This window comes from Pan paniscus, chromosome 14 (assembly GCF_029289425.2).
Source record: "Pan paniscus chromosome 14, NHGRI_mPanPan1-v2.0_pri, whole genome shotgun sequence".
Lineage (NCBI taxonomy): Eukaryota > Metazoa > Chordata > Mammalia > Primates > Hominidae > Pan > Pan paniscus.
The window spans coordinates 100,387,408-100,414,684 of record NC_073263.2 but is presented as its reverse complement, the minus strand read 5'-3'; the positions used below and the strand labels follow the sequence as shown (position 1 = coordinate 100,414,684).

At 42.4% G+C, this 27,277-nt stretch overlaps 1 protein-coding gene across 43 annotated transcripts in view; it reads left to right on the top strand.

Moving 5' to 3' along the window:
• DOCK9 (dedicator of cytokinesis 9) overlaps positions 1-27,277 on the top strand; it is a 292,065-nt gene that overhangs the window by 198,493 nt on the left and 66,295 nt on the right. For 23 of the 43 annotated variants that reach the window (XM_057299611.2, XM_055096949.2, XM_055096946.2 and 20 more), the window contains exons 17-32: positions 82-269; positions 406-471; positions 1,986-2,078; positions 2,775-2,898; positions 3,515-3,636; positions 4,708-4,794; positions 5,470-5,559; positions 6,594-6,709; positions 6,974-7,043; positions 7,924-8,049; positions 8,628-8,699; positions 20,194-20,340; positions 20,560-20,643; positions 21,034-21,145; positions 25,016-25,194; positions 25,432-25,545. In XM_057299611.2, the coding sequence (XP_057155594.2) occupies positions 82-269; positions 406-471; positions 1,986-2,078; positions 2,775-2,898; positions 3,515-3,636; positions 4,708-4,794; positions 5,470-5,559; positions 6,594-6,709; positions 6,974-7,043; positions 7,924-8,049; positions 8,628-8,699; positions 20,194-20,340; positions 20,560-20,643; positions 21,034-21,145; positions 25,016-25,194; positions 25,432-25,545 (1,790 nt within the window). Of the gene's footprint in view, positions 1-81; positions 270-405; positions 472-1,985; positions 2,079-2,774; positions 2,899-3,170; positions 3,264-3,514; positions 3,637-4,707; positions 4,795-5,469; positions 5,560-6,593; positions 6,710-6,973; positions 7,044-7,923; positions 8,050-8,627; positions 8,700-20,193; positions 20,341-20,559; positions 20,644-21,033; positions 21,146-21,464; positions 21,507-25,015; positions 25,195-25,431; positions 25,546-27,277 lie in introns of all 43 variants that reach the window. The other 20 variants (XM_055096929.2, XM_034936898.3, XM_063595843.1 and 17 more) reach the window with 3 other exon arrangements.

Sequence of the window (27,277 nt, the reverse complement as noted above, 5' to 3'; positions counted from 1 at the left end):
AGTGTCAGTTCTACATAATAGACAGAATTTTTGTTAGTTTGGGTTTTACTTCAGTTTGAGTTATTTTGAATATCTTTGCAGATTATGTTAATTCATCATACATTCCCACAAAACAATTTGAAACCTGCAGTAAAACTCCCATCACGTTTGAAGTGGAGGAATTTGTGCCCTGCATACCAAAACACACTCAGCCTTACACCATCTACACCAATCACCTTTATGTTTATCCTAAGTACTTGAAATACGACAGTCAGAAGTCTTTTGCCAAGGTGAGTATGAAGATGGAGGTTTCATTCTTGATGTCAAACCCTCCCTTTAGATTCAGCGTCCCGTGTTCTTTTATAAATACTTACATAGTCTGACTTTCTGTTGTTTTTTCTTATTCTGTTTTGTTTATTGCTGCAGGCTAGAAATATTGCGATTTGCATTGAATTCAAAGATTCAGATGAGGAAGACTCTCAGCCCCTTAAGGTTTGTTTTTTTTTAACGTATGTTCACCTACGAATTCTGATTTTTCCATTTTCAAAATGCACTTTCATGATACCGTACAACTAAAACAATTTAGCACATTTTAATTGACACAAATCAAAAATATATAATGTTACAATGTATAAACATATATACTCAATCTTATCGAATATGGAATATTTAGGTTCTTGCTCCTAATTGACTGTTTTTTATTCTTTTTAAGGATCAGAGTTTCTTATACACACTCAATTCAGCAAACACTTACTGTCCACCTATGAGCCAAGTGCTCATACTGTGGGTGCTAAGAATTAGGATATGAATAATGTTGATCATAGAAATAATAATAACTGATCAACAATTGATAATTTTATTAAATGTTTACTACAGTATAGTAATAATAATAGCAGTAGATTATAGGTAACTTTTATTGAAAGCTGTTTGTACTCCAGGCACTGCTCTAGTGTGTGTTTAACTCTTTTGGTTCTCAATAGTCTTTTGAGTTAAGTATTATTATTATCCATTTTTTTTTTTTTTTGAGATGGAGTCTCACTCTGTCGCCCAGGCTGGAGTGCAGTGGTGTGATCTCGGCTCACTGCAAGCACTGCCTCCCAGGTTCATGCCATTCTCCTGCCTCAGCCTCCTGAGTAGCTGGGACTACAGGAGCCTGCCACCACACCCCGCTAATTTTTTGTATTTTTAGTAGAGATGGGGTTTCACCATGTTAGCCAGGATGGTCTCGATCTCCTGACCGTGTGATCTGCCCACCTTGGCCTCCCAAAATGCTGGGATTACAGGCGTGAGCCACCCCACCCAGCCTATTATCCATATGTTTTAGGTGAGGGGAGTAGTGCAGAATTTTTTGCCTAAGGTAAAACATTAGTGGAACCAAGATTCAAACCCAGGCAGTCTGGCTCCATAACCCAAATTGTTTTACTGTGACTATGTTAAAGTGACTTCCTAAGAGGAGAAGGAGACAAAGATGCAAAAAAAAAAAAAAATATATATATATATATATATATTATAGTATCTGTCCTCAAGAAATTCAGTCAAGTGGGAAAAACAGTCGTGGAGAAAAAGATCTTGGTGGACAGATGGTACGAAATGGAGTTTTGGACAAAACTGAAAATTAATACAGAAAAATGCTGAGGGGACACATGGAAGGAGTTGACAATTTCTTGAAGAATGCTTGAGCGTTTTCTTGATGCATGCAGAAGCGAAGGTTATTTGGACAGAAGAATTGCATAAGAAAAGGCATGGAAATGTGAAAGGGAACAGTGAGCAAGGCATCATCCAGGGCTGTGACCTGGAAGGGCAGGAAGGGGAGCAGGCAGATGGGCTTCGAGGCAAGCTGGAAGGTGGGCAGGACCCAGCAGTCCGGGGCTCACAGGCCTGGGGTCCATCAGAGGTGGCGATGCTAAGTCTATGCCGTAGGAATGCCTCCTCCTTTACGATATATCCGAGTTTAATTTCTTACTTAATCGAACCGTGATGTTTCCCTTTGGTAACTCTTATTTTAGTGCATTTATGGCAGACCTGGTGGGCCAGTTTTCACAAGAAGCGCCTTTGCTGCAGTTTTACACCATCACCAAAACCCAGAATTTTATGATGAGGTAAGTGATGTTTTTAAGGGAAAACCGAATTTGACCAGTTTTAAGGGAAACTTTAATGTATTTGCCTGGTAAAGCAAAATTCAAGAGAAGCTGCATATTACACTGAAATTACAGAGCTAGAACTGCATGTTGAAGTATTTCTTTTATATATTCTGATTGTAAACGTAACATTTTCATTATTAAAAGAAATAGAAATTTGGATAATGCAGATAATACAGAAAAGAAAAAGTCATAATCCCACTATCACTACCACAATTAATATTCTGGTATATTTCCTATCAAATTCATACTTTAGTTACATTTGTTGGACCTGAGAATCTTTCTTTCTTATCACTGGGTTTGCTTACATAAAATATAATGTAATTCATTGAAACCTATGCATGCTCCTTGGGAATGTTCTATCCTGGTTCTTCATAATGCCTTGGCTGTGGTAACTTAGCGTGGCAGTTACTGTCCTGTGTTTTCCAATTCTTCCTAGAAATACCATCAACTCTCTTCCTGTTTCTGAGTGGTGAATTCAGGATTCATTTCTTGCTTGGCACAATTTATAGTCTCAGTATCTTTGAGTGCAAATGTTAATATCCGCTCGGAGAACAAGTGCACGTTTATGCGTTGGGTAACACATACTGTCTCTGCTTCCACTGAGAGTTTCTGTGTTTTTAGAATATTTTGTTGTTATTTTGTCTTCCCTTGCAGATTAAAATAGAGTTGCCCACTCAGCTGCATGAAAAGCACCACCTGTTGCTCACATTCTTCCATGTCAGCTGTGACAACTCAAGTAAAGGAAGCACGAAGAAGAGGGATGTCGTTGAAACCCAAGGTTGGGGGGGGCTTACCATTCCTTTGATTTTAAATAATTGAAACATTAGGTTCTTAAATTGTATTAAGATTCTAAATTTCCATCTTTTTGCAAAGGGATCTTTAAACGAATTTTATAGGTAACGGATATGTAGCATGTCTGGGTTGCATATGTAATTTTTTTTTTTTTTTTAAATTTTTGAGCTCAAGCTGTCCTTCCACCTCAGCCTCCTGAATAGCTGGGACTACAGGCACGCACCACACCCACTGGCTAATTTTTGTATTTTTTTGTAGAGACGGGATTTCGCCATGTTGCCCAGGCTGGTCTCGAACTTGTGAGCTCAAGCAGTCTGCCCACCTCTGCCTCCCAAAATGCTGGGATTACAGGTGTGAGCCACCATGCCCAGCCTGCATATGTACATTTTTATAAAAGAAGATTGTAGAATTCTAACCCCGAAAAGGCCTAAGTACATTGTAGAGAATGTTCTGCAGAGATTACATTTAGGGCATTTTAAATTTCTTACTCTAATTGATAGGAAAAGTTCTTAAAAATCAGACGGTTTTACATTGGCTTGCTTTCATAAGTTTTCATACACTCACAGTGTTCTGTTGTTGTTGTTGTTCTTTGTTTTCAACAGTTGGCTACTCCTGGCTTCCCCTCCTGAAAGACGGAAGGGTGGTGACAAGCGAGCAGCACATCCCGGTCTCGGCGAACCTTCCTTCGGGCTATCTTGGCTACCAGGAGCTTGGGATGGGCAGGGTATGTCACATTTTAAGATTGGTTCATCCCAATTTCTTCAGAAAACATTAAAGAACAACTAAAACAACAATAACACACAAAAAGCAAACAGTATTTTTGCTCTTCCACCATTTTGATATTAGTTATTCATTTTCAAGTAAACTTTGACCAATTGAAGACAGTGCTGTTAGCAGTTACCTCAATGTCAGAATCACAGTTTGGGCATTTTGTAAGCCCTGAACTAGTGGTGTCTCAGCGGGAAAATAGAGACTTGGAAATTTGGGATAAGGTCTGTCTCTGCTGACTGGCCATGCTCAAATAAAGATGAGTTCTTAGGGTCATGCAAACTATTAGGAATTTTCCTCCAGCTTAAAGTAAGTCAAGTACGCCAATTCTCTCACCCACAGGGTTGCACATTCTGAAACCTTTCTGATTCTTGAAAGCCTAATTTTCCCCAGATTTCTTCAATTGCTTTGTTGGTTTTGCATTCTTTTTAGCCATCTTAAATTTTATAGACTGCGGCTTTATAACATGCTTAAATAAAGCCTGTTCTTTTTATGTTTGTCTGCATTTAAATGATGCCAAATTTAAGTTCATATTATAGACAAATAGTTTAATTTTCCAAAAGAAGAATAAATTGTATAATTGAGCATGACAGAGAAATGGAGGTTTCAAAAGTTGAAATTAGTGTGAGCAGACGATTGACCCTTTGCCTGTGCCAGGCCTGCATATTATGCTGTTTGCTTTATCTGGCACCTTTTACTGGCTTCTTCAGAATCCTGAGCTCAAGTTGGGTTCAGATGCTGGTGTAATAGGATTCTTTCCCTCTCAAATGAACAATAACTCACACAGCTGCAAAGAAACAGAAAAGATAACTTAGAAAATCCGGTAATAAAAGCACTGTACTTTGGGGGAAGAAAGGGGGCAGAAATGTGTATCAGCTGCATTCCTGCCATGGGCCCGGCACAGTTGCCAAGTCACTAAAGTTCTCTGGGCCCTCTTTCAGTCCCTCGTCATTACCCTCATTGATAATCATGTTAGAGCCAAAATAACTAATCTGTAGGGATATTGTTTCTTCCATATTTTTTTTAGCATTATGGTCCGGAAATTAAATGGGTAGATGGAGGCAAGCCACTGCTGAAAATTTCCACTCATCTGGTTTCTACAGTGTATACTCAGGTATGTGCTCCTTCAACAAAATTAGCAGTTGCTGCTCTGTGACTAAGTTTGCACCATTTTACAAGAAGAAAAAAATCCTAATGTGTTATATTACTATATTTTTACTCTATAGATCTTTTTCTAAAGAAAGAAAGTACAACTGAAGTGCTCATATGTATTCATATAAATGACTAGTACAAGCATAATTTTGCAACAGATTTCCCCTTTCGTTGGAGGATCTTCTTGATGTTATTTGTACACGATCAATTTTTAGTCTTAATAAGATGAGGCTGGGTATGGTGGCTCACACCTGTAATCCTAGCATTTTGGAGGCCAAGGTGGGCAGATCACTTGAGCCCAGGGGTTTGAGACCAGCCTGGCCAACATGGCAAAACCTTGTCTCTACAAAAATACAAAAATTAGCCAGGCATGGTGATGTGTGCCTGTAGTCCCAGCTACCTAGGAGGCTAGGGTAGGGGGATTGCAAGAGGCTGGGAGGTCAAGGCTGCAGTGAGCCATGGTCATGTCACTGCACCCCAGCCAGGGCGACAGAGCAAGACTCTGTCTCAAAAACAACAACAACAACAACAACAACAACATACAGCAAAAAAGCATGCTGCAAGAAACAAATGCTTCTATTTCCACAGCGTGTATTCTAATAGACTTTCTTCTTCTTTTCCTTTTTCCCTACCTCAGGATCAGCATTTACATAATTTTTTCCAGTACTGTCAGAAAACCGAATCTGGAGCCCAAGCCTTAGGAAACGAACTTGTAAAGTACCTTAAGGTATCACATGGCTTTCTTAGTATCCCCTTTTAAATGAGTTTGGAGTAGGTTGGGTTTTCTCTTTGGTGGTGGGTGTTGTTCTCACCCCTTGGAAGCTCTTACCTGGATGTCTCACATCAGTAGCTTCTGTGAGGTTTAGATAGTGGTAAGAAGTGGACCTAGGAACGGCACTACTCCTGCCTGTGTCCTAGTCCCATGTATCCTTTGCTCAAGGCAGGATCTCTAAAACATACTGTTTCTCACGCATGGAAAACCCCTCACTTGAGACGGACCTCCCTGGGTACCGAGCACAGTGATGGGCACAGAAGCAGAGACTTCAGTCCTCACCCTTAGGGAACTTCTAGTTCATTGTAGGAGATACTATAAACTTGGTGACTGCATGCTAGGCAGACAAATCAAATAAAGAAATAATGCACAGAACCAGTCCCAGCTTTGTGCAAGGGGTTCCTGGCATGTCTAAGCAGCAAGAGCCAGGCAGGGTTTGTCTAGGAGAGCTTCATCCAGAACGTGGCTGTGGGGAGCATATTGGAAAGGGGAAATAGCTAAAAGGGCATGGGGACAAAACAAGAAATGTGAGAAATGGGATAGAAATTTGTTTGGTTTAAGAAGGAAAACAGAATACATATCCACATAAACAATGAAGTTTTTATATGTGATTGCTTGCGGCCCCTCCCTCCATCTCAAAGACAGCCACACAGCATCTCTCTGACCCTGCTTCCTCTGTCCCAGCTCCCTCTGACTCCTCTCCCCTTCTGTCTCCCTCTTCTGGTTTATGGCCCTTTGCGATTCCATGGGCACACCTGGATAATCACTAGCATAAGGCCTGACTAGCAGCTTTACCTCCCCTGGGCCATGTGATGTATTCACAGGTGCTGAGGACTAAGACACAGACGCCTCTGGGGACATTCTGCCTACCACAGCCTTCCCTTTGTTTTAGAGGGAGTTCTTCCATCCTTGTTTGGAAGAGTGGAAATTACTTTAGACTGGTTTACTTTTAGAAGGATAACATGAACTGTGCCATTCTGTGTCCGTAGAGTCTGCATGCGATGGAAGGCCATGTGATGATCGCCTTCTTGCCCACTATCCTAAACCAACTGTTCCGAGTCCTCACCAGAGCCACACAGGAAGAAGTCGCGGTTAACGTGACTCGGTAAGGGAGGTGGATGGATGCTCTTCCTCACTTCTAGTCTGTCCACATCTGGAGCATAGTCATGCATAGCTGGGATGCTACTGTGTGCTGAACATTATATTTAAGAAATGTCTTTGATCCCATGTGTAAGGACCCCATCTAATTCCTTGTCTCCTTGTTTCCTAAGTGCTGATAACATCATCATTGTTCTACTACTGCTGTGATAATAATGAAATGTTTCCATTTTTACATATTCATTGCTTTATTCACTCCTGTGGTGTGTAGGGTCATTATTCATGTGGTTGCCCAGTGCCATGAGGAAGGATTGGAGAGCCACTTGAGGTCATATGTTAAGGTATGTAAAACACACTGTTCTGATCACTTACATCTGTGGCTCTCCAGTTTTCCTTCTAAGGACTTATTTTTTCACAAGCCTGGTTATTTGAGGATGTGCTTGTAATGTATGCTTTCTCTTCTATTTCTCATAGCCAATGCTTGTACCTGAATAGGGGAGGTATGAAGAGGGGCAGCCATTCACTAATTTACTTAATTCCATTCCTTCAATTACGTTTCTTTTAATGGGTTTTGCAAATAATATGTCTCAATGTGGAAGTTTAAAGAAGAATTTTAAGTTGTTCTTGGCTAGGCCTCTGCTAATGTTAGTTGTCTTTTTTTTTTCTTTCCATCTAAAATTTCCAGCAAAACTGCTTCTCCCAGATAGGAAGGTTAGCTCTGGCTACAGTCAAATTAGATGACTCTGTGGGACAGCAAGAGATGTTGTTAGGATAAACATCAACAAGTTATTTATTTATATACAACATCCAGTAAGTAGAGTGGCAGTTACTATTCTAAACAGATGCACATATTCTGTTTACTATTAAATACCTTTGTAAATTACAACTATGTGATAATGTAAAAAGTAAAGTTCTGGTCCTTTAGGGTGTCAGTCATACATTGTTGTGCCACACATGCCTTGAAGCCCCTGGCACAGGTGGAGTTACGGGCTGGCTGGTCACGGATTTGACCGGGTCAGATGACTCACATATTTTCTTGAAGACATCCTGGACTCCTTTTTATCACATGACACTCACCCTTCCCATCTTTGTATCCACACCTTCCTCTCCCACAAATGAGATTGTAGCTCAGTCCCTGATCTCCATTCTTGGGAGTCTCTCAAGCTTTCAGCCCACGTTGGAGAGCCAGTGCATTAAAGTCTCTTTCTCTTTTCTTCAAAGTACGCGTATAAGGCTGAGCCATATGTTGCCTCTGAATACAAGACAGTGCATGAAGAACTGACCAAATCCATGACCACGATTCTCAAGCCTTCCGCCGATTTCCTCACCAGCAACAAACTACTGAAGGTATGTCAGGAGAGTCAGTGTGGCTCTGATTGAAACTGATTAACAGGAATTCACTCCACAGCCTGATCAATACAGCCTTTCTGAGTGCTCTTAGAGACAATCACCACCCCCTAAAAAGGGGTAGTGTTCTCTGATACCAACTTTTCTAATTGTGTCTTGAGAGAAGAGCTGCAAAGCATCACTGTGTTCAGTGTTGGCTCTTGAGGATTAATAGTCATTATGTTCAAATCAGTGATGAAGGTCAATGACTTAGAGATTCTAAAGACAAGTGTCACCAAGCAGAGGTCAGTGAAGGGGAAAGACTACACCCGTAACCCCGCAGAGCCTCGTGCTGGTTGTGCCACGCTGAGCACAGGTGTCCAGTTTCCCGGCAGGATGCAGCTCTTTGTTGCTAAACTTGTGCAAGCAGAAGACATCTGCCATTCACCTGTCGGCTCTGGTCATAATGTGCCAAGAGGTGCAGCCGTGTTTTAGGGTCACACCTGCTTTATGTCAATCATATTGTCAGCCTGAGAGAGTTCATGTCTTACCTACCAGTTTGTTGTGTTCTTACTGGGTCCTGTTCTCTTTTCTTTTAGTACTCATGGTTTTTCTTTGATGTACTGATCAAATCCATGGCTCAGCATTTGATAGAGAACTCCAAAGTTAAGGTATGTTACTTCAAGTGGAAGCTTGTGTTCTTAGGGGAAAAGTAATCTCTTTCATTGCTTTGTAGTGAACGTTTCTTCATGCTTTCTCTGTGCCAGTTACAGGACTGTTCTAAGTGCTTTACAAGTAATAAATCATTTTAGCTTCATAACAACGCTTTGAGGAAAGTACTGTTCTTACCTATTTTATAGATGGGGAAACTGAGGCCAGCATGCTTGAGTTACTTGCTCAAGGTCATGCTACCAGTGAGTGGAGCAGCCAGGTTTTGAGTCCAGTCTGGCCCCAAAGGTTGTATTCCTGAATCACTTGGTTATTAACCTAAAGAAAAATATGTCTTTTCCTTTGACTAGCTTAGAAATCTTCACGTTTGTTGAAATGGAAATTGTGGTTTCAGCATAAATTTTAAGTGTCATTACCCATGATTTATTAAGTGTCTTGACCATCATAGACATTTATTCTTAGATGGGAGTATCTCACCAATCTCATGTTCTCCAAAACCAATCAACAGACTCTGAGATTATCCATCTCGTTGGGGCAGATGCGCAGTCTCAAATTTCTTCTCTGCCCCAGCGTCCCCTTGTGGTGAAGCCTGTATGTGTGTTCCTTTCTGACTGTGGGTCCCCCCTGCTTCCCCTGGTTCCCACTGCGCTCAGCCCTGAGATGACTGGTCTTGTCTCTGGACTGGTGCCCACTGAGGTGTGTTTGGCCACCTCAGGCTCTCTGAGGCTCAAGGTAGATAAGTTTCTATAAAGTTCCAATGTAGTAAACAGAAGTGGCAGTGTCACTTTCTCATTTTGAAGTTTCCAGGGCTCCTCTGAGACCTGCAGAGTCCTGGAGTTGTCTTTGTGACAGTGAAGTAGTGTAGTTGTTTGGAGGCAGGGTCTGGTTGAAGTATTATAGAAGGAGCTTGTGCAGGGAGCTGGTGGTGCTGGGCACTGTCTCACAATGAACACTTGTGCGCAATCCTTGTAGGCAGGAGAGGGGATAGGGAGGGAGGGGCAGAATCTAGGCCTCCTGCGCAAGGGATCTGGGCTCTCCGAGGAAGCCTTGGAAAGCCTGCTAGATTTTGCTGGCAGAAGGTTGATGGTTCAGGCCTAAAGCCCTCCTTTTCCTCCCGTAAAGCAGACACTGGGCCTGGCCAGGTGGTTTCTCCTTTTCTTTTTTCTGTCTCTCTCTTTTGAATCCAGTTTAAAGCTTCTGATTTTAGTGCATAGGGAGATGCCAGATGGAAGTGGGCCCTGCCTTCTACAGAGAAATGCTCCATCTAAATCATGCCAGAGCAGCCTGCCAAGGAAAAATCTAGCAGATTGTCTGCTTGGCAGTACGCAGCTAAGTGTGCGTGCACATGCACACACAGACACACACATCATGTAGATATATTACTTTTCTGTAAAAAAATGTTGTCTCACTGATATGTGGGAGCTAAAAAAGTGGATTGGATGAAGATAGATTGGTGGTTACCAGAGACTGGGAAAGAAGGGGAGGAGGTGATGGGGGAGAAAAAGAATATGAATGTGTTTATTACCACTGAACTGTACACTTAAAACTGGTAAAGATGGTAAATTATACATTTTTTCATGTTATATACAGAATAGGATTATAGCCTGTGTTCATTTGCTAGGGTTGCCATAATAAAGTACCACAGACTGGGTGGCTTAAACAATAGAAATTTATTTTATAACAATTGAGATGCTGAAAGTCCTGGGTCAAGCTGTGCACATGGCTGGTTTCTTCTGAGGCCTCTCTCCTTGGCTTGTAGATGCAGCCTTCTGTGCGTTTCTGTGTCCTAATCTCTTCTTAGGAGGACACCAGTCATACTGGATTAAGAACCACCTTAATGACCTCACATTACCTTCATCAGCTCTTTTAAAACCTTGGCCCAAAGTGCAGCCATATTCGGAAGTGTTAGGGGTTAGGACTTCAACATATGAATTTGAGGGGGGCACAGGTCAGCCCATGACGAGGCGCCAGTGGATTTTTTATTATTTTTGGCTCTAAATAAATGTCATCCCTTAAAAGCAATGGTAACGTGATTATATTCAAAATATAACCAATTCATTCTGCAACTATTCATTGAGCCCCTACTATGTTTGAGGCGCCAAGGATTACAAAGTTCAATGCATCACAGTTTGTGCCCTCAAGGAGTTCAGGTGGGAAGGTGTGCATTTCGTTCAGTGGCTGCCCTACCTCATGACGAGTGCTCTGAAGAGGTAGGAACAAAGTGCTCAGTAGTGTGGGGAATCTGGGAAGACCACCTGGAAGAGGCGTCAGTTGCAGTAGGTTCTGATGAGTAAACAGGAGTTGGCTAGGTGAAGAAGGAGAATGAGGACCAGGTGGAGAGAGAGTGGTGTTGGCAAAAGCTTAGGACCCAGCACCACAGTTCAGGGAACTACATGAACATGAGGCTTTTCTGCCTTATGACTGCAAGGAAGACCACGTGAGAGATGGTCAGGGAGGTAACGAACACTTCCAGGAATACATACAAGGATATTCAAAATCAAGCGCCAGTGACACCTTTCTGAGAATTGCATTAGAAAATAAGTAAAGGAATTTACTTGCATGTGTTTGTTCTCAAGATGCCAAATTAAACCATAGCACTTCAAGGGTGGTAATGACCTGAAAGGTATCTTCTGTTCCAGCTCCTCCCCTACCTCACAGAGGTAGAAACAGAAGCATAGACTGTGAAGTGACCTGCCCAGGGTCACACAACTGAGCAGAGCCAAGAACTTGTGGCAGAGTCCCAGTGGGCCTCTCCTAGAGGTGCTGCCATTTCCAGCCTTATAACATGATTTGTCAACACCTTTGCTCTGGGAAATGGTTTGTTTTTGGAACTTAACACAAACCACTCAAATGCTACCATGCACAGCCTTTTCTGTAAGTTAATTATATTTTGACCCTAAAACAATATTCAGAGAGTTTTTAGAAGTAGGTTTTTTTTTTTTTTTTTAAGTGCTTAAGAGGAAACTCTGGTATCCCACAGGAGAAAGCTTCACCATAACATAATTTACTATAAAAAGAGATTTCACAAACACCTGCTTACCACCTTGAGGGTTCAACATTTTCACTTTTAGAGCACTCCTCTCTGGCTTCTGCTTCCCTGGCCCTGCAGACACCCTGCTGTTCTTTGCCCTAATCACACATTATTGAGCTGAGAGCTCCTCTAACATTTTCTTAAAGCCTTCATTCAGTGTGTCTCGTATCTTAAGAGTAATGAGTTTTCTGTTTGAATTAGTTGTTTTTGTGTTTGTCTTATTTACATCTGAAGAATTTTATGTCCTAATTCTTTGTTTTAGTCTTCTGAATTTATGAATATTCACCATTCCTATACCATTTGTGATTTCCAAAACTTTGATCTCATCCCCTTAGGGTTTTTAATATTTTTAGACCAAAATTATTAATTTTTTCTGACCTTAATATTTTTTGCTCTTGTTGCCCAGGCTGGAGTGCTGTGGCACAATCTGGGCTCACTGCAACCTCCACCTCCTGGGTTCAAGCGATTCTCCTGCTTTAGCCTCCCAAGTAGCTGAGATTACAGTCATGCGCCACCACGCCCAGTTAATTTTATATTTTTAATAGAGACAGGGTTTCACCATGTTGGCCAGGCTGGTCTCGAACTCCTGACCTTAGGTGACCCACCCACCTTGGCCTCCTAAAGTGCTGGGATTACAAGCGTGAGCCACCGCGCCCAGCCAAGGGAACCTTTCTTGAAGTGTCATGACAAGGCACACACCAGTGTTGTAGGAGCACCTGGGCCCTGGATTCATAACAGCCAGATAGCGCTTTCAGTGCCAATTAAAGTGTTCTACTCAAGGATAGCTACACATGCATGTTGTGTATTAAGCTGATGCTTTCAGTGTACAATTTATGTCATTCTTGGTGGTAGTCGAGTGAGTCCATTCAATGCATATTTACATGGAGGGACATGGCACAGCGTTATGCTTACTTCCAGTGCTGCACTCCTGCTGAAGGTGGAAGTGGCCACGTTCTTGTCCCCAGCCAACCAAACTGTACATTGTTACATTTACTGAGGAAGGGTGTGAATCAGAACCCCTTCGAACTAGCATCTAAAATAAGTAATTTCCTTACTACAGCGGATGGACCTGCAAAGTATGGATGGATTGCGTATGACTGTGCCAGACTCTAGTTTCATAGGTGACATGTACTTGGAGGGTACAAGTGATATTTGAGAAAAATGTAAAGCAGACATCATCAAGGTCTGTGGAGGAGTCCTCTCCTCACTCTCTGCCCCTATGGTCAACAGTTTGTTGGTGTTTCTTTTCCACCATGTATATTTAGCAGCTGTAATTTCAGCAGACTCCTTTTGCATTTCCTTTCCTCCCACATGGAGTGAAGCACATTGCTGGCATTCCACAGGTATACTGGAAGAAAGGAGGTTGGAAAACCTAGCATAGGGTAGGATGAATATATGCCCTTAGACATTGCTTGTTTAACCTCCAACCATTTTCTAGCTAAATTGAAAAAGAAAAGAACTGTTTTTGAAAGTGAAAGAAGGAGGGTGTGGCTCATAGTCTAAATGGACTGTTTGGACTTCCCCTTAACCAAATTTGTAAACACTATACATATGTGATAGGTAGAATGCTAGTATGCATAGGTCACCCTCGAGTGTTTTGAACAGTTGTTTGTAATGTGCAAAGCATTGAGGAAAAATGCAAATGGAGTTGAGAGTGAACCCTTAACCTTGAAGCTCACCTAGTCATTGGAGAAAGAAAACGTTCAGCTTGGAACATTTAGAGCAGCGTGCAGGAAGGTGTATATGTGAGCTTCAAGAATCATAGATTTATGTGGGGATACAGGTGGAACTTTACCTGGGCCTTGAGGATACCACAGTCTAGGGATAGGAGAATGAGTACCAGGCAGAGGAAATAGCTCAGCCCAGGTAAGGCCGCTGGGGCAGAGTTCAGGCTGGATAGATTGAGATTAGAGGGGAAAGAGTGAAAAACAAGATTAGCTCAGAAACAAAGATGAGATTATGGGGAGCTGTGAAGCCAAGCAGCAGATGAATTGGTAGAGACCTAGAGAAGTAGAATAGGTTCTTTAGTAGGAGTGGCGAGATGACAGAGAGTATAAAGATTAGCAGAGTGGCTTGGAAACTTTTATATCAATAAGTCTGCTTATCCCCTGAAGTATAAATAGCCTGTGGAACAGATTCACCAGACATTTTAAATTTTGATTTATTTATTTGTTTAGCTCTCTAACTGCAATAATATGAAATGACATTTTATGGTGATGCTGATGAAGATCTGGCATTGGGAGGATAAGGTGGGATTGAGGATGAGGATGGAGAGCATTATGAATGAGTAAGGGAGATTATTCAGACAGAACCATTCATTCAACCCTGCAGTTCCACGTCTAGATATCTGCTGAAGAGAAATGAAAGATGTATCCATGTAAAGACCTAAATGCAAATGTGCACAGTAGCTTTATTCATAATAATCAAAAACTAGAAACAACCCAAATGACCATCAGCTGGTAAATGGATACACAAATTGTGGTAACTCCACACAATAGAATGCTACTTAGTAATAAAATGGAACAAAGTAGTGAGTCATGCAACAGCATGGTTGGATCTCATAAGCATTCTATGAACTGAAAGAAGTTAGACACAAAAGACTACATACCATTTGGGTCCATATCCTGTATATGACATTATAGAAAAAGAAAAACTACAGAGTGCAGAGCAGCCCCGTGGTTGCCCAGGACTGGAGGTGGGGATGGGGACAACAGATGTACTTTCTCTTCTTGACTGTGGTGATGGTTACAGTTATATTCACTTGTCAAGACTCACCAAACTGTAGACTTTTAAAGTCTGAATTTTATGGTATGTAAATTATGCCTCAATAAACCTGACTGAAACAAAACAGAGCACAGTAAGGTCAGACTTGAGTGGGGGAAGAAAGGCCACCTAGATATTGAGCGTGAGATCATAGAAGAAGGAGCTTTTGAGAGAGGCAGTAGAGTAGAGGGCTTGGTTTACCAGGGAAGGTGCGAGGTTAGGCTTGGGATGTCATATGCTTAGGGCTGTGGGTTCAGTGGCTATGACAGAGACCTGAAGTAACAGTGAGTTAAACAGGAAAGTAAAAGTTTATTTCTTTTTACTTGAAACCCCAAGCTCATAAGAGGCTTCTGTTCCACAGTTATGAGAGGCCTCCATCTTGTTTGCCCCCTGGAGTGCTGCTCCTCCTTTTGATCTAACTGGGTTCACCACCACATCCATGCTGGAGCCAGTAGGGAGGGGAAGATGCACCTTTCCTTTTAAGGATATGACCCAGAAGTTGCACTGCCACATCACTACCACTGCTATCGCATTGGCCAGAATTAGCCATGACGGTACCTAGCTGCAAGGGATGCTGGTAAATGTAGTCTTTACTTTGGGTATCCATGAACCTAGTTAAAAGTTGAGGTTCTATTACCATGAGAGGGAAGAGAGAACAGATACTGGGAAGTCACCAGCCATTGTTTCACAAAGGGCTGAGGCATAGCCAAACACATTTCCAGTTGGCAGGTGAAGGTTCAGCCTGGGACAGGGAAGAGAACAGACAGAACTAAAGAAATAGATTTGTGAGTACCAATCTGCTGAAACCATAAGCCTAAGCTTTTCTCTGGAGAAAAGGACTGTGTTGATCTGAGTCACCAGATAGGAGTAGTCATGCTTGAGACTTATTGGGGCAATGACTACAAGGGAAAATGGGAAGGCACTCAGGAGACAGTGGGAGAGCCATCAGAGGGCAGCACATGTGTGACCCAAGGTTAAGAAGAGAGAGAAGGAAGGAAGCGTCTTGGGCCACAGTGGAATTCTAAGTAAGAGAGGTGAGCAAGGCACTGGAGAGGCCTCAAGCCTCCTCCTCAGTCATCAGTGGAGTCCCACATCCCCCAGCAACAAGCCTGCTGCAGCTTCCTTTCCACCCTCAGTCACTGGCAGGGAGCAGCCATGTGAGGCATGGAGGCACGGGTGGCCTTGGTACAAATGCAGCTGTAGATTCCACAGCATAGTGGTGGGGCCAGGAGTTAATTATGTTCCCTGCAACTGAAGATGTGAGGTGCCATTCTCATTGTGTCAGCAGGGCAGAGAGTGAGGTAAACATGCAGATTATAGACAGAAGACTGATCTTTGGGAATGAAAATGATGAAGAGGTAGGAAGAATGGAGTTTGTAGGCTGGGCGCAATGGCTCACATCTGTAATCCCAGCACTTTGGAGGCCTAGGTAGGAGAATCGCTTGAGCCCAGGAATTCAAGACCAGCCTGAGCAACATAGTGAGACGTCATCTCTGCAAATGTGAACAAAATTAGCTGGGCATGGTGACACATGCCTGTTATCCCAGCTACTCAGGAGACTGAGGTGAGAGGATTGCTTGAGCCCTGGAGGATGAGGCTACAGTGAGCTGTGATTGTGCCAGTGCACTCCAGCCTGGGTGACAGAGTGAGACCTTGTCTCAAAAAAAAACAAAAAACAAAAACAAAAAAAAAACCAAGTTGTAGAAGAAAATGGGAGAAAGAGGAAATAACATAGGGATCTTGATAAAGGGGAGTAACCAGAATGCAGGGAAATGTCATTGGTAAATTTCTTCTCAGCCCCATTACTTTTGTTGTTTGCTAAGCCACAAAGAGGAAGTTTCTTAATTAAAAGTCTTATTTACCTCGGAAAGCAGTAAAATAGCCCGTAGAGAAGAGGCCTCTAAACCACACCAGAGAGTGGAAGAACACAGTGCAGAACAAAGAAGTGAACATTTGAAGACCATTCCGAAGTCCTCACCCATGAAGCAATGATTGGGCAGCACAGCTGTGGGAGAGCAGATGACCTGTAGGGCGGGGAGTAGCCCATCCTGGGTCTCTACGAAGACCTGGCTGTTAACCGCAGCGTCCACAGGGGCCTCCACAGCCAGGCTGAGTGTGGGTCTTCTGGGAGATCCCGTTCATTCGAGGAGTCAGTTGGTAGGTGCTGAGCAGCCAGCAGGCAGCACATAAGTGTGGCTCGCAGAGGATGGGGGCGTGGCATCCAGCATGTGGCTGGAGAGGCTGATCTTGTGAGGACAGGTGATGGGCTGGCTGACCCCACACAGGCAGCACCTGTCAGGTGGTGCCAGGACAGAAAGGGATGCTGCAGTGCAGCACAGCACACGGCAAGAGATCCTCCAGCAGGACGTGGCAGGGAGTTGAGGTTGGTTTGGCTGAGAAGTCCCTTAGTGTCTCAGCGTCCTCTTCTCCAAGCCTCTATCAGGTACTCACTACCTGAGCATCATCTTAGATTTTCCTCTTCTATTTCAGTTTATAGTAATCTCCATAAAAACATTCTATTGCTTAGGTCTTCATTACCTTGAAATGTGTATGATACCTCGTAAAAAGGCTTTAGTTTGTTTTATTGCCAATTAGGACTCTTCACAACAGCTATTTGCCACTGCAGGGAGAACTTCATTTCAGCCTTCACAGGCATGAGTTGTCATTGCCTAGTCACTGAACAGCACTAATGATGGGTTGGTATGTAAATTATCCATCATTCTTCTCCATGTATTCTTTCTTTTTAATACAAACATTTTACTATATTTTCTAATAAGTGCAGAAGGAGAGGGATTAGCCTCCCCACTTGTCAATGTTCTACTGCCCTTGCTTGATACACACCCACCCTCACATTTTTACCTTGTAGTATTTTAAGCCATTCCCAGCTATTTTCTCACTCCATCTTAGACACTTTTAGCATGTCATCTCTAACAGATAAGCCTTTAAAAAAGATATAACTACCAACATCACACCACACAAAATTAGCAAAACGTCTTTATTATCATCTAACACCCAGTCTATATTCAGTTTTCCCCAGGTGTCTCAAAAATGTCATCCTATAGTTGGGTTTGTCTGCTTCCGGATCTAAACAAAGTTCACACCTTGCATTTAGTTGCTGTGTTTCTGAAGTTTCTTTGATTCTTAAACTGTTCTCTTTTCATCTGTTTGGACTTTTTTTTTTTTTGGAAACATATTTGTTGAAGAAAGTGGGTCATTTGTCCAGCAGAATGCCCCACAGTTTAGATTTGGCTGATGGTAGCCTCACCGTGTTACATACGTGGTTCTCTGCCCCTGTGTTCCCTGTGAACTTGTGGTTGGATCTAGAGACTTAATTTGATTCAGGTTTGATTTTTTTTCCGGCAAGGATACCTCATAGCTGTTACTATTGCATCACATCAGGAGGCGTATATACCCAGCTGTTCTACTTTTAGTTATAATAATGTTGATTAATAGGTTTACATGGTGCCCACTCAACCTGTCCATGATAGAGTTCTCCATCACTTTTCCTGGTTTTAGCAGCCATTGACTCAGCCCCATTGTGAAGGCCACAAGCATTTCTTGGGATACCTCTTTTTCAGGAGTGGCCAGCTTGAGTAGCTAGCAGTCATGCCGGGGGTTAGAGTTGGCCTTGCCTGCGGTCTTGGAAATTGGTCATCTATTGATGCTGTCATCTCAGGATATAGAGTTATTGGTGGCACATATGCAACAAAATCCCTTTGGAATTTCACATTTTGCCATTCTGTTTTTTAAAGTTGGTGAGCTTCACGTTTTTGTTACTGATCCTTTCGTCATTGGATTCTTGACTCTATGTAAGGTTATAAACATCTCCTCGTTATTGGTTTGAGAATTGAAATTGTTATAAAGCTGGTATTTCAAATATTCCTAATAGGTTCTGGCATTTAATGCATAATATAATGCCTGCTGTCATGTCAGAAATGTCTAGGTTGCAGTTCCCAGTTTTAGAAAATACTATTTGTTTGATATTGGGACATTGGTTTGGCTGCTCAAAAACAGGCCATAATAATAGTGGTTTAAATTCGACAGAAGGTTCATTTCTCTCTTGGACAATCTTGAGCTGGTAGGCAGTTTGGAGAACAGGGCAGCTAGTTCCCCAAGATCATTCAGTGACTCAAGCTCCTCCAATCCAGTTATCCAGCCTGCAATGTTCACCTCATCCACGTGGCTGAGAAGCTGGCTCACCGCCACAGCACAGTCCAGGCAGTGGCACAGGAAGGAACAAGGGAGGCCAGCGGCTCCTTTTAGGAGCATGGCCTAAACAAGGCACGCATCCCTTCCATAATTTGGTCATGTGGCTCATACCTAGTGGTAAGTTAGACTGGAAAATATAGTCTGGCTGGGCAGCCATGTGCCCCTGTAAAACCATTACTCTTCAGTTACTAAAAGGAGGAAGACAAGGACAGTTTTATTAAAGGTCAATTAGTACTTTTTAGTGAGCTCTCTCAGCCTCAGTTTTCCTGTCTGTGAAATGGGGATGAAAATACCCCCCTCTTGTGGCTGTTAGAATTAAATGCATGAATGGATCAATGTAATGGAGCATCCTTCCTACTTCAGGCTCTCAGTAAATTATTCTGTTTATAGACACAGGGGGAGTGCACTTCGTGTAACAGAGAGTGCCCAAGTTTTGGATTCTGTGGTAGACCTGGGTCTGAATCGTTGTTGTTAGTTGTGTGACTGAGGACACATGTACCTAACCTCTCTGACCCTTTAACAAATGAGGATTAAACTTATAGGGGTATTACAAGAATTGAATGAAAAAGTACATACAAATATGTAGTGCAGTGTCTGACATGTAGAAGATATACATAAGTGTTAGCTAATTGCTAAGTAATCTGAGTGTAATTTTGTAGGTTCCTGTTGGGGAAAGATTACTGCGTAAAGTTGATTGTGAGAAGACTGCTGCCAGGCAGTTTTAACTAATCATGTACAGTCATCAAAATCTGTATTTTCAGTTTGAATATTTGGAGCTTAAATGTAAGCCAGTGCTTTCTAAAGAGATCTCTGAGAGGTACAGGCATCAGAATCATCAAAGATGCTCAGTAAAAATGCAGGTTCTTGCCCCTTCTCCCTGCACCCGCTGCCAGGCTCCTGAATCAGAATCTTTGGGAATGGATGCAGAAGCTCCACCTTTTTACAAACACTTTTTAGGTGATCTTTATTACGCTGAAGTTTGAGGTTCCAGTTTTAATCCACAGCACTTACTTGAAGTATTTGAACACTTTCACAGTACTTTGAAAGAAAGAGGGTTAATTCATTTTTTCCAATTTCAGATAAACAAGACTAGGACTCTGAGGTTTTATGGGGTTTTTTGAGACTGGGCCTTGCTTTGTCACCCTGGCTGGAGTACAGTGGCTGATCCTGGCTCACTGCAGCCTCAGACTGCTGGGCTCCAGCAATCCTGCCACCTCAGCCTCCTGAGTAACTGGGACTACAGGTGCATACCACCACACCCACCTAATTATTGTACAGATGGAGTCTTGCTATGTTGCCTGGGCTGGTCTTAAACCCCTGGGCTCAAGTGATCCTCCCAACTTGGCTTCCCAAAGTGCTGGGGTTACAAGTGTGAGCCACAGCACCCAGCTAGAAACTCTGGGTTTTTTAAGATGGACTCAGGGATGAGATATTTTTTTCCTCCCAAATGATTGCAACTTAATACATAAATGTTTGCTCTGAATTCTTTTTAGTTGCTGCGAAACCAGAGATTTCCTGCATCCTATCATCATGCAGTGGAAACCGTTGTAAATATGCTGATGCCACACATCACTCAGAAGTTTCGAGATAATCCAGAGGCATCTAAGAACGCGAATCATAGCCTTGCTGTCTTCATCAAGGTGGGGACCTCCAGGGAAGAGGATATCAGTTATGGGACAAAGATATGCTTTTTACCAGCTGTCTAGCAGGGTGACTAGAATAGAGTAGGTGCTCTGGCAATGTTGATGGCATGTTTTTTATGTCAGTGGATAAACTTATTAGCAATAAATGCTGCTTTGAATCCAAATTTCTGAAATGTTTGGACCTGAAATACCTTTTTTGCTTGTTTTCCTCCACAGAGATGTTTCACCTTCATGGACAGGGGCTTTGTCTTCAAGCAGATCAACAACTACATTAGCTGTTTTGCTCCTGGAGACCCAAAGGTAGTGCGGGGGTTGTTACTGGTAACAGAAGTCACCATGTAGCCTTTCTCTGGTAGAATTATCTTTTTCCTTTTTTTTTTTAAAGCTCTGCCTTACTAATTTTTTTATTGTATTGAGCCTGTGTCTGTAATTATAAGCTACCTGAAGTCCTTCATTGAAGTAGGAGGAGCCCTAAAAATCAGTTGAAGACATTGTTTATTGAAATGTGTCCTTAGTTTTCAAATCAATCCCTGCAGCCATCCTGAAATCTGTACAGTGCAATAGAGTATGCAGTTCTAAGAAGGTCAAGAAGCTAATGACTATTTCTAGCATACTATTGCTAATAGGTTTTTTAGAATCCTGTATAAAATATCCAGTGAGGTATTTATGACTACACACTTCTTCCTGCAGACCCTCTTTGAATACAAGTTTGAATTTCTCCGTGTAGTGTGCAACCATGAACATTATATTCCGTTGAACTTACCAATGCCATTTGGAAAAGGCAGGATTCAAAGATACCAAGGTAATCCATCTTTATTTCTATTAACCTTTTCACAAACAGAGACATTTCTTTTCAATAAGAAAAGATAATTGATTCAAACATGATATTTGAATTTTCTGATTTCTTTCATTGATGAATTAATTTTTTTCTTATGAAATTTCCATTTCAAAAAGTATTGGTAAAATATGGGAACTTACTTTTCAGCAAACTTATCAGACTACAGATCATGCCAGTATGGCTATTTCATTGAAAAATCCCTTTGCTTAAAGAAAAGGAATCTATTTCAGTTGCTATAGCTTATTTTTATTTGTTTCACTTTTCCTTTTTTCTTATGAATTAGCTTTTCTTTCACCAACTGTGGAGTCAAATGACACTCCTGTAGGTAGGTGTGGGGTATGACGCTTGCTTTCTTGCATTTTCCTCCTCTAAAAAATAAAGAATGCAAGTGATGGCTGAACTGCTTCCATATGCTGTTCTGTTAAGTATTTCCTATATAATTTGATCAATTTTTAAACTTGCCATAAATTAGTGAATTTTTTCACTGGAACTAAGACATTGCTGTAACATCCCAGGGAGGCATCCGGTTTTTTGCTTCTGAAGTCACTGGGTACTCTAGGATGTTTCTTTAAGAAGTAAAACAAACATCCCTGCTTCACCCCCAAAATTCATTATTCTACTATTTTCATAGCCCTTGTCCATAGTGGTGGCAGTAATCAAAATCACAAGCAATGTGGCTTTTTTACATGCTTTTAATGTTTGTATGTTGAGTCTTTATTAATGTCCTGTATTCTTTTTACGTTTGAAGAGAGTTGAGCTCATAGAGATGTCTTTGTCTTCACTGAGTAAATCAAATTGAACAAATTAGTCTGTCAGGTCTGTCAAGCAATAGTTATTGAGCTTAATTCCTTGTATGTGCTCAGGTATTTTGTGCTAAAGGAGAGAAAAAGTGGAAGGATGCCACCAAACTTCTAATGGCACCTGAATCAACTGCTTCTGAATTCTGAGAGAAACACACTAAGGCATTCATTCAGTCTGTTTCCCCCAAACAGACTGGTACTGCCTTTTTAGGATCAGGCAGGGGGACTGTGGCCCTGGAGTTGGCATTCATGCATTCAACAAATATTTACCCCGCACCAACTGTGTCGAGCTTCAGAATAAGTTGTGTACAACCTGGATGACAATCCCCGGCTATTCTACATACACCTGGATGACAATCCCCGGCTATTCTACATACACAAGATACATAGAATGTCAGACACTGATGCATCCTAAGGAGGACAAACAAAGCAAGGAAAGGGGATATGAAAAGGGGTGACATTTGAGACAGGGTGGCCAGATAACAGTTGGAAGAAAGTGAGGGGTGAGCCAAGCACCCGCATATCTGGGGGAGAGCTTTTCTGGGCTGAGAGAACAGATAGGTATTCAGTGTCCCCTGATCTAACCCTGGCCCCCCACCTCTGTGGTCTCACGCCCCCCTATTCTGCACATTCCAGGCATCCCTGCCAACTCCCAGCTCCTCAAACATATCATGCCACCCCTCCACCTCAAATAGCCCCCTCCCTGGGGAATCCTCATCTTCCTCCCCAAGCCAGCCACTCCACACCTCCTGCATGGGGCCTCCCAGGGTCTCCTCACTCTCTTCCACTTCCTCAACTGGAATTAACCACTCTTTCCTGCCCTGTGCCCCCAACCTCACCACAGCCTCCCTCAGCCCAGTCTCCTGTACCTGGGGACTCTCCTTCCTTCCACCTGGTACAGAGCCCAGGGAGCTCTTTTTGCCCAGTGGCTGTGTAGTGAATGTGTGCTGATGCCCATCTCCCCATGACGCAGCAGGGCAGCACAAGCTCTTATAGACTTCTAGGGTATTTGGTAGCAAGACGGGCTTCGCTCAGTCGGTGGGAGGACAAATGGGAGTAATTTGCCTTACTACACTGACAGGAATAAATGCTTTTAGAATTTTCATTTTCTTTCTTCTCACTTACCTCCCACCCCTGCCTTCACCTCCTTTCTTGTGTTAGTCTATTCGTGTTGCTATAAAGGAATACCTGAGACTGGGTAATTTATAAAGAAAAGAGGGCCAGTGCAGTGGCTCGCACTTACAATCCCAGCACTTTGGGAGGCTGAACTGGGAGGATCACTTGAGCCTAGGAGTTCGAGATCATCCTGGGAAGCATAACAAAACCCTGTCTCTACAAAAAAACAGAAACAAAAATTAGCCTGATGTGTTGGTGCACACCTGTAGCCTCAGCTACATGGGAGGCTGAGGTGGGAGGATGGCTTAAGCCCAGGAGGCAGAGATTGCAGTGAAATCTGCAATCTAGGCAGATTATGCCACGGCACTCCAGCCTGAGCAACAGAGCAAGACCCTCTCTCAAAAAAAATAAGAAAAGACATTTATTTTGGCTCACAGTTTTGCAGTTTGTACAAGAAGCATGGCGCCAACATTGGCTTCTGGTGAGGCCTCAGGAAGCTTCCAATCATGGTGGAGGGCAAGGGGGGAGCCAGCATGTCACATGGTGAGAGAGGGAGCAAGAGACGAGGAGTGAGGCGCCACCCTCTCGTAAACAACCAGATCTCGCATGAACTCAAAGCGAGAACTCACTCATTATGGCAAGGAGGGCACCAAGCCATTCATGAGGGATTCGCCCCCATGACCCAAACACCTCCCACCAGGCCCCACCTCCAACACTGGGGATCACATTTCAACATGAGATTCAGAGGGGACACACATCCAGACCATGTCATTTCTCATGCACATTCATACACACAACCATAGATGTGTGAGCACACACCCAGTTAAACTATAAGTAGTTTCTTCCAAGAGACATGTGAACTCAAGCTATGACTTATAGTTTTGATAAACTAGGTGAAATAATCATAAACAATGAACATAATCTAGAAAATGAATACTCTCCCCCTTCTATTAAAGGGTTTCATAGAACTTGGGTCCATATTTTGAGTAGATTTAGGAGTAGCTGTCTGATAGGGGACAAAAGGCAAAGGGAGAGGTCTATAGACTTTCCTTTAATAATGGAGTCAGTCTGACAATTCACAACCTAGCTTCAGCTTCCTGAAATTGTATTTTATCTTCAGAGTGATGTTTAGCTGTTTTTATGTACCCTTCCTAAGTAGAGTTCATGTTTGCTCCTATCTGTTTTCCAGAAGAGCTCTCAGTTTTGTCATTTAGCTTGCTGGTGATTTACCAGTTTGGTTTGATGCTTTGTCCACTTCAATTTTAGTTTATATTAAATTTGTATTTGTTTTCAGAGGTGGAGAAATATTAGGAGAATAGCTTAGGAAATACTGCATTAAATAAGTTCTTCATTCAGGGATAGCAGAATAAGTAGGTTATATATTAATTTGTTTATTTTAAATCCACTGGGTTTTAATGGAGTATATAGACATTAATGACCAGGAAAGGAATATATGAACTCATGTAATAACATTTTAATAAGCCATGTATGTTTATTATTTAATTACATGTTTGTTATGCACAAACTGCTCTTATACAGTTCTGTTAGCTAGTATAATAACGTTTTTAACTTTGTCAATAACAAACATATTTGTAATATAACATATGCTGTGCTCTAGTCTAAAAATTGGTACTTAAACTGTTCACTAATTTAATTATGTAGGATGCAATATGTTCCAAAATCCAGTGCACTTAATTGTATTCAAATTTGGTTTTCATTTGAGATCCTCCTGTGCTAAGAAGTAGAGCAGCCTTGTAGAATTGATTCTTTCTCATTTGAAGCCAAGTCTGACCATCTCTTGACACCCAGGGTGGGCTGAATGCAGAGGATGGGTCTTAGTTTTTTGTTTGTTTTTTTTTTTTTTATTCAAAGAGCATTGCATCTTTCCTAACTCAAGTAGTTTCTATCCTCATTTCAGACCTCCAGCTTGACTACTCATTAACAGATGAGTTCTGCAGAAACCACTTCTTGGTGGGACTGTTACTGAGGGAGGTGGGGACAGCCCTCCAGGAGTTCCGGGAGGTCCGTCTGATCGCCATCAGTGTGCTCAAGAACCTGCTGATAAAGCATTCTTTTGACGACAGATATGCTTCAAGGGTGAGTGGTCCCCAATGGAAGGAATGTGCATTGATAATGTCCTTTATTTTAAGTGGTGTAAAGAAAGTAATCAGTTAGAAAATTCATGGTAACAGCACTAAGATTTTGCTCTATTTTGGGACTAAAATCAAATAGCTGTCTTTATAGGAAGGATCCAAATAAAGGAGATGGTCAGCACCAACTTAGTTCAGTTATCAGAATCCTGGGTCAAACTTACCATGTGTGTCTTCTTTTCAGAGTCATCAGGCAAGGATAGCCACCCTCTACCTGCCTCTGTTTGGTCTGCTGATTGAAAACGTCCAGCGGATCAATGTGAGGGATGTGTCACCCTTCCCTGTGAACGCGGGCATGGTACGTCAGCATGGTCACATTAACTCAGCCTATATCAGGTCCCAGGGAAGCCAGGACAAAGCGCCATAAGCTGGGTGGCTTAGAGCAGCAGCAGTTTATTCTCTCCCAGTCAGGAGTCCAGAAGTCCAAAATCAAGGTGTCAGTGGGGTCGGTTCCTACTGGAGGCTCATGGGCCGTGCTCCTCTCACAGCTGCTGATGCTGCAGGCAACCCTTGGTGCTCTCTGGCTTGTAGTGGCATCGCGCCAGTCTCTGCCTCTATCCTCACTTGGTGTTCGTTCTCCATGGTGTTTGTGCCTCTGTGTCCCTCTCCTCTTCTTCTTTTTTTTTTTTTTTCCCAAGATAGAGTCTTGCTCTGTTGCCCAGGCTGGAGTGCAGTGGCACAATCTCGGCTCACTGCAACCTCCACCTCCCAGGTTCAAGCAATTCTCCTGCCTGAGCCTCCCAACTAGCTGGGACTATAGGCACCCACCACCACATCCGGCCAATTTTTTTGTATTTTTAGTAGAGACAGGGTTTCACCATGTTGGCCAGGCTGGTCTTGAACTCCGGAACTCTCAATCCGCCCACGTTGGCCTCCCAAAGTTCTGGGATTACAGACATGAGCCACCATGCCCAGTCCCCTCTCTTCTTCTTATAAGGATGCTAGTGATTGGGTTTAGGGTTCACCCAGTATAACCTCATCTTAACTTACATCTTAGATATATAATGGAAAGATCCTATTTCCAAATAAGGGTACATTCTGAAGTCCAGGTAGACATGAATTTATTGCGGGACACTGTTCAACCCAGTACACACACCCCTTTATTTTGCCAGTGCAACTCCTGGTAAGTTGCATTTCTGGCTAAGATGGGGTCAATCACTAAACCTTCATTTCTTGTTAAAAAATAAGTATGAAAACCATGTTCTCGTGATGAACCAATGTCTTGTGAGGCCTCAGAATTTTCCTTTGTATATTCACTAAAAATTTATGGGGGGAAGGAGACACAAAAAAGGTGTAGTTCTAACCTAACCTGTGTCCTGGAAGAGGTCATGGTAGACCCAGTTGTAACAGTAACGTGCTGCACAGTCTAAGAAAGGCCACCTCTGTGGGCTACAGTTTCTCTCCCTCTGTCAGATTAGAAGCGAGACTGGACATCAGGGATGCCAAGGTGAGGGACATGAGGCTCCACCTCCAAGAACTGACTGCCTTAATTTGTATTATCTTTGTGCTGTTTTTTAAACATGCATTGGAAATTGAGTAGATAGAGAGATGACCCCAGAAATTATCTCAAAAGTTTTTGATTAGAGATGGTTTTGCTCTTTTTTACTCAGTCTCTGGTACCTTTCATATGAATGTTTTTTAAAAAGGATTCTTGGAATCATCTTGCAATTCAGCTTTTTCAAAGGTTTATCACTTTCAAATTTTTTGTCACGTTTCAGCTGCAAAAGGCTTTTTAAAGGTTAACCTATAATAATTTCTAATTAGTAAAATTTATAAGAGTTTTACATCTAAAATCTGCACTCCTTCTCTTTCTGATGCTCTCTTCTTGGCCTCAGAGGGCTTATCTGCTATGAATTTCAGCAGATGTTATTTCAGCATTTCCCCTTTCCCTGGTACTTTGGACTCATGAACTGGCTTGGTTGTTCATCTTCCTACCTTGTCATTATGGGTGTACACTTGCAGAGTCTCATGTATGTTTCTGTCCCTCCGTCCCACCCCAACAGTGATGCAGTGTCCCATTTTGACACTAC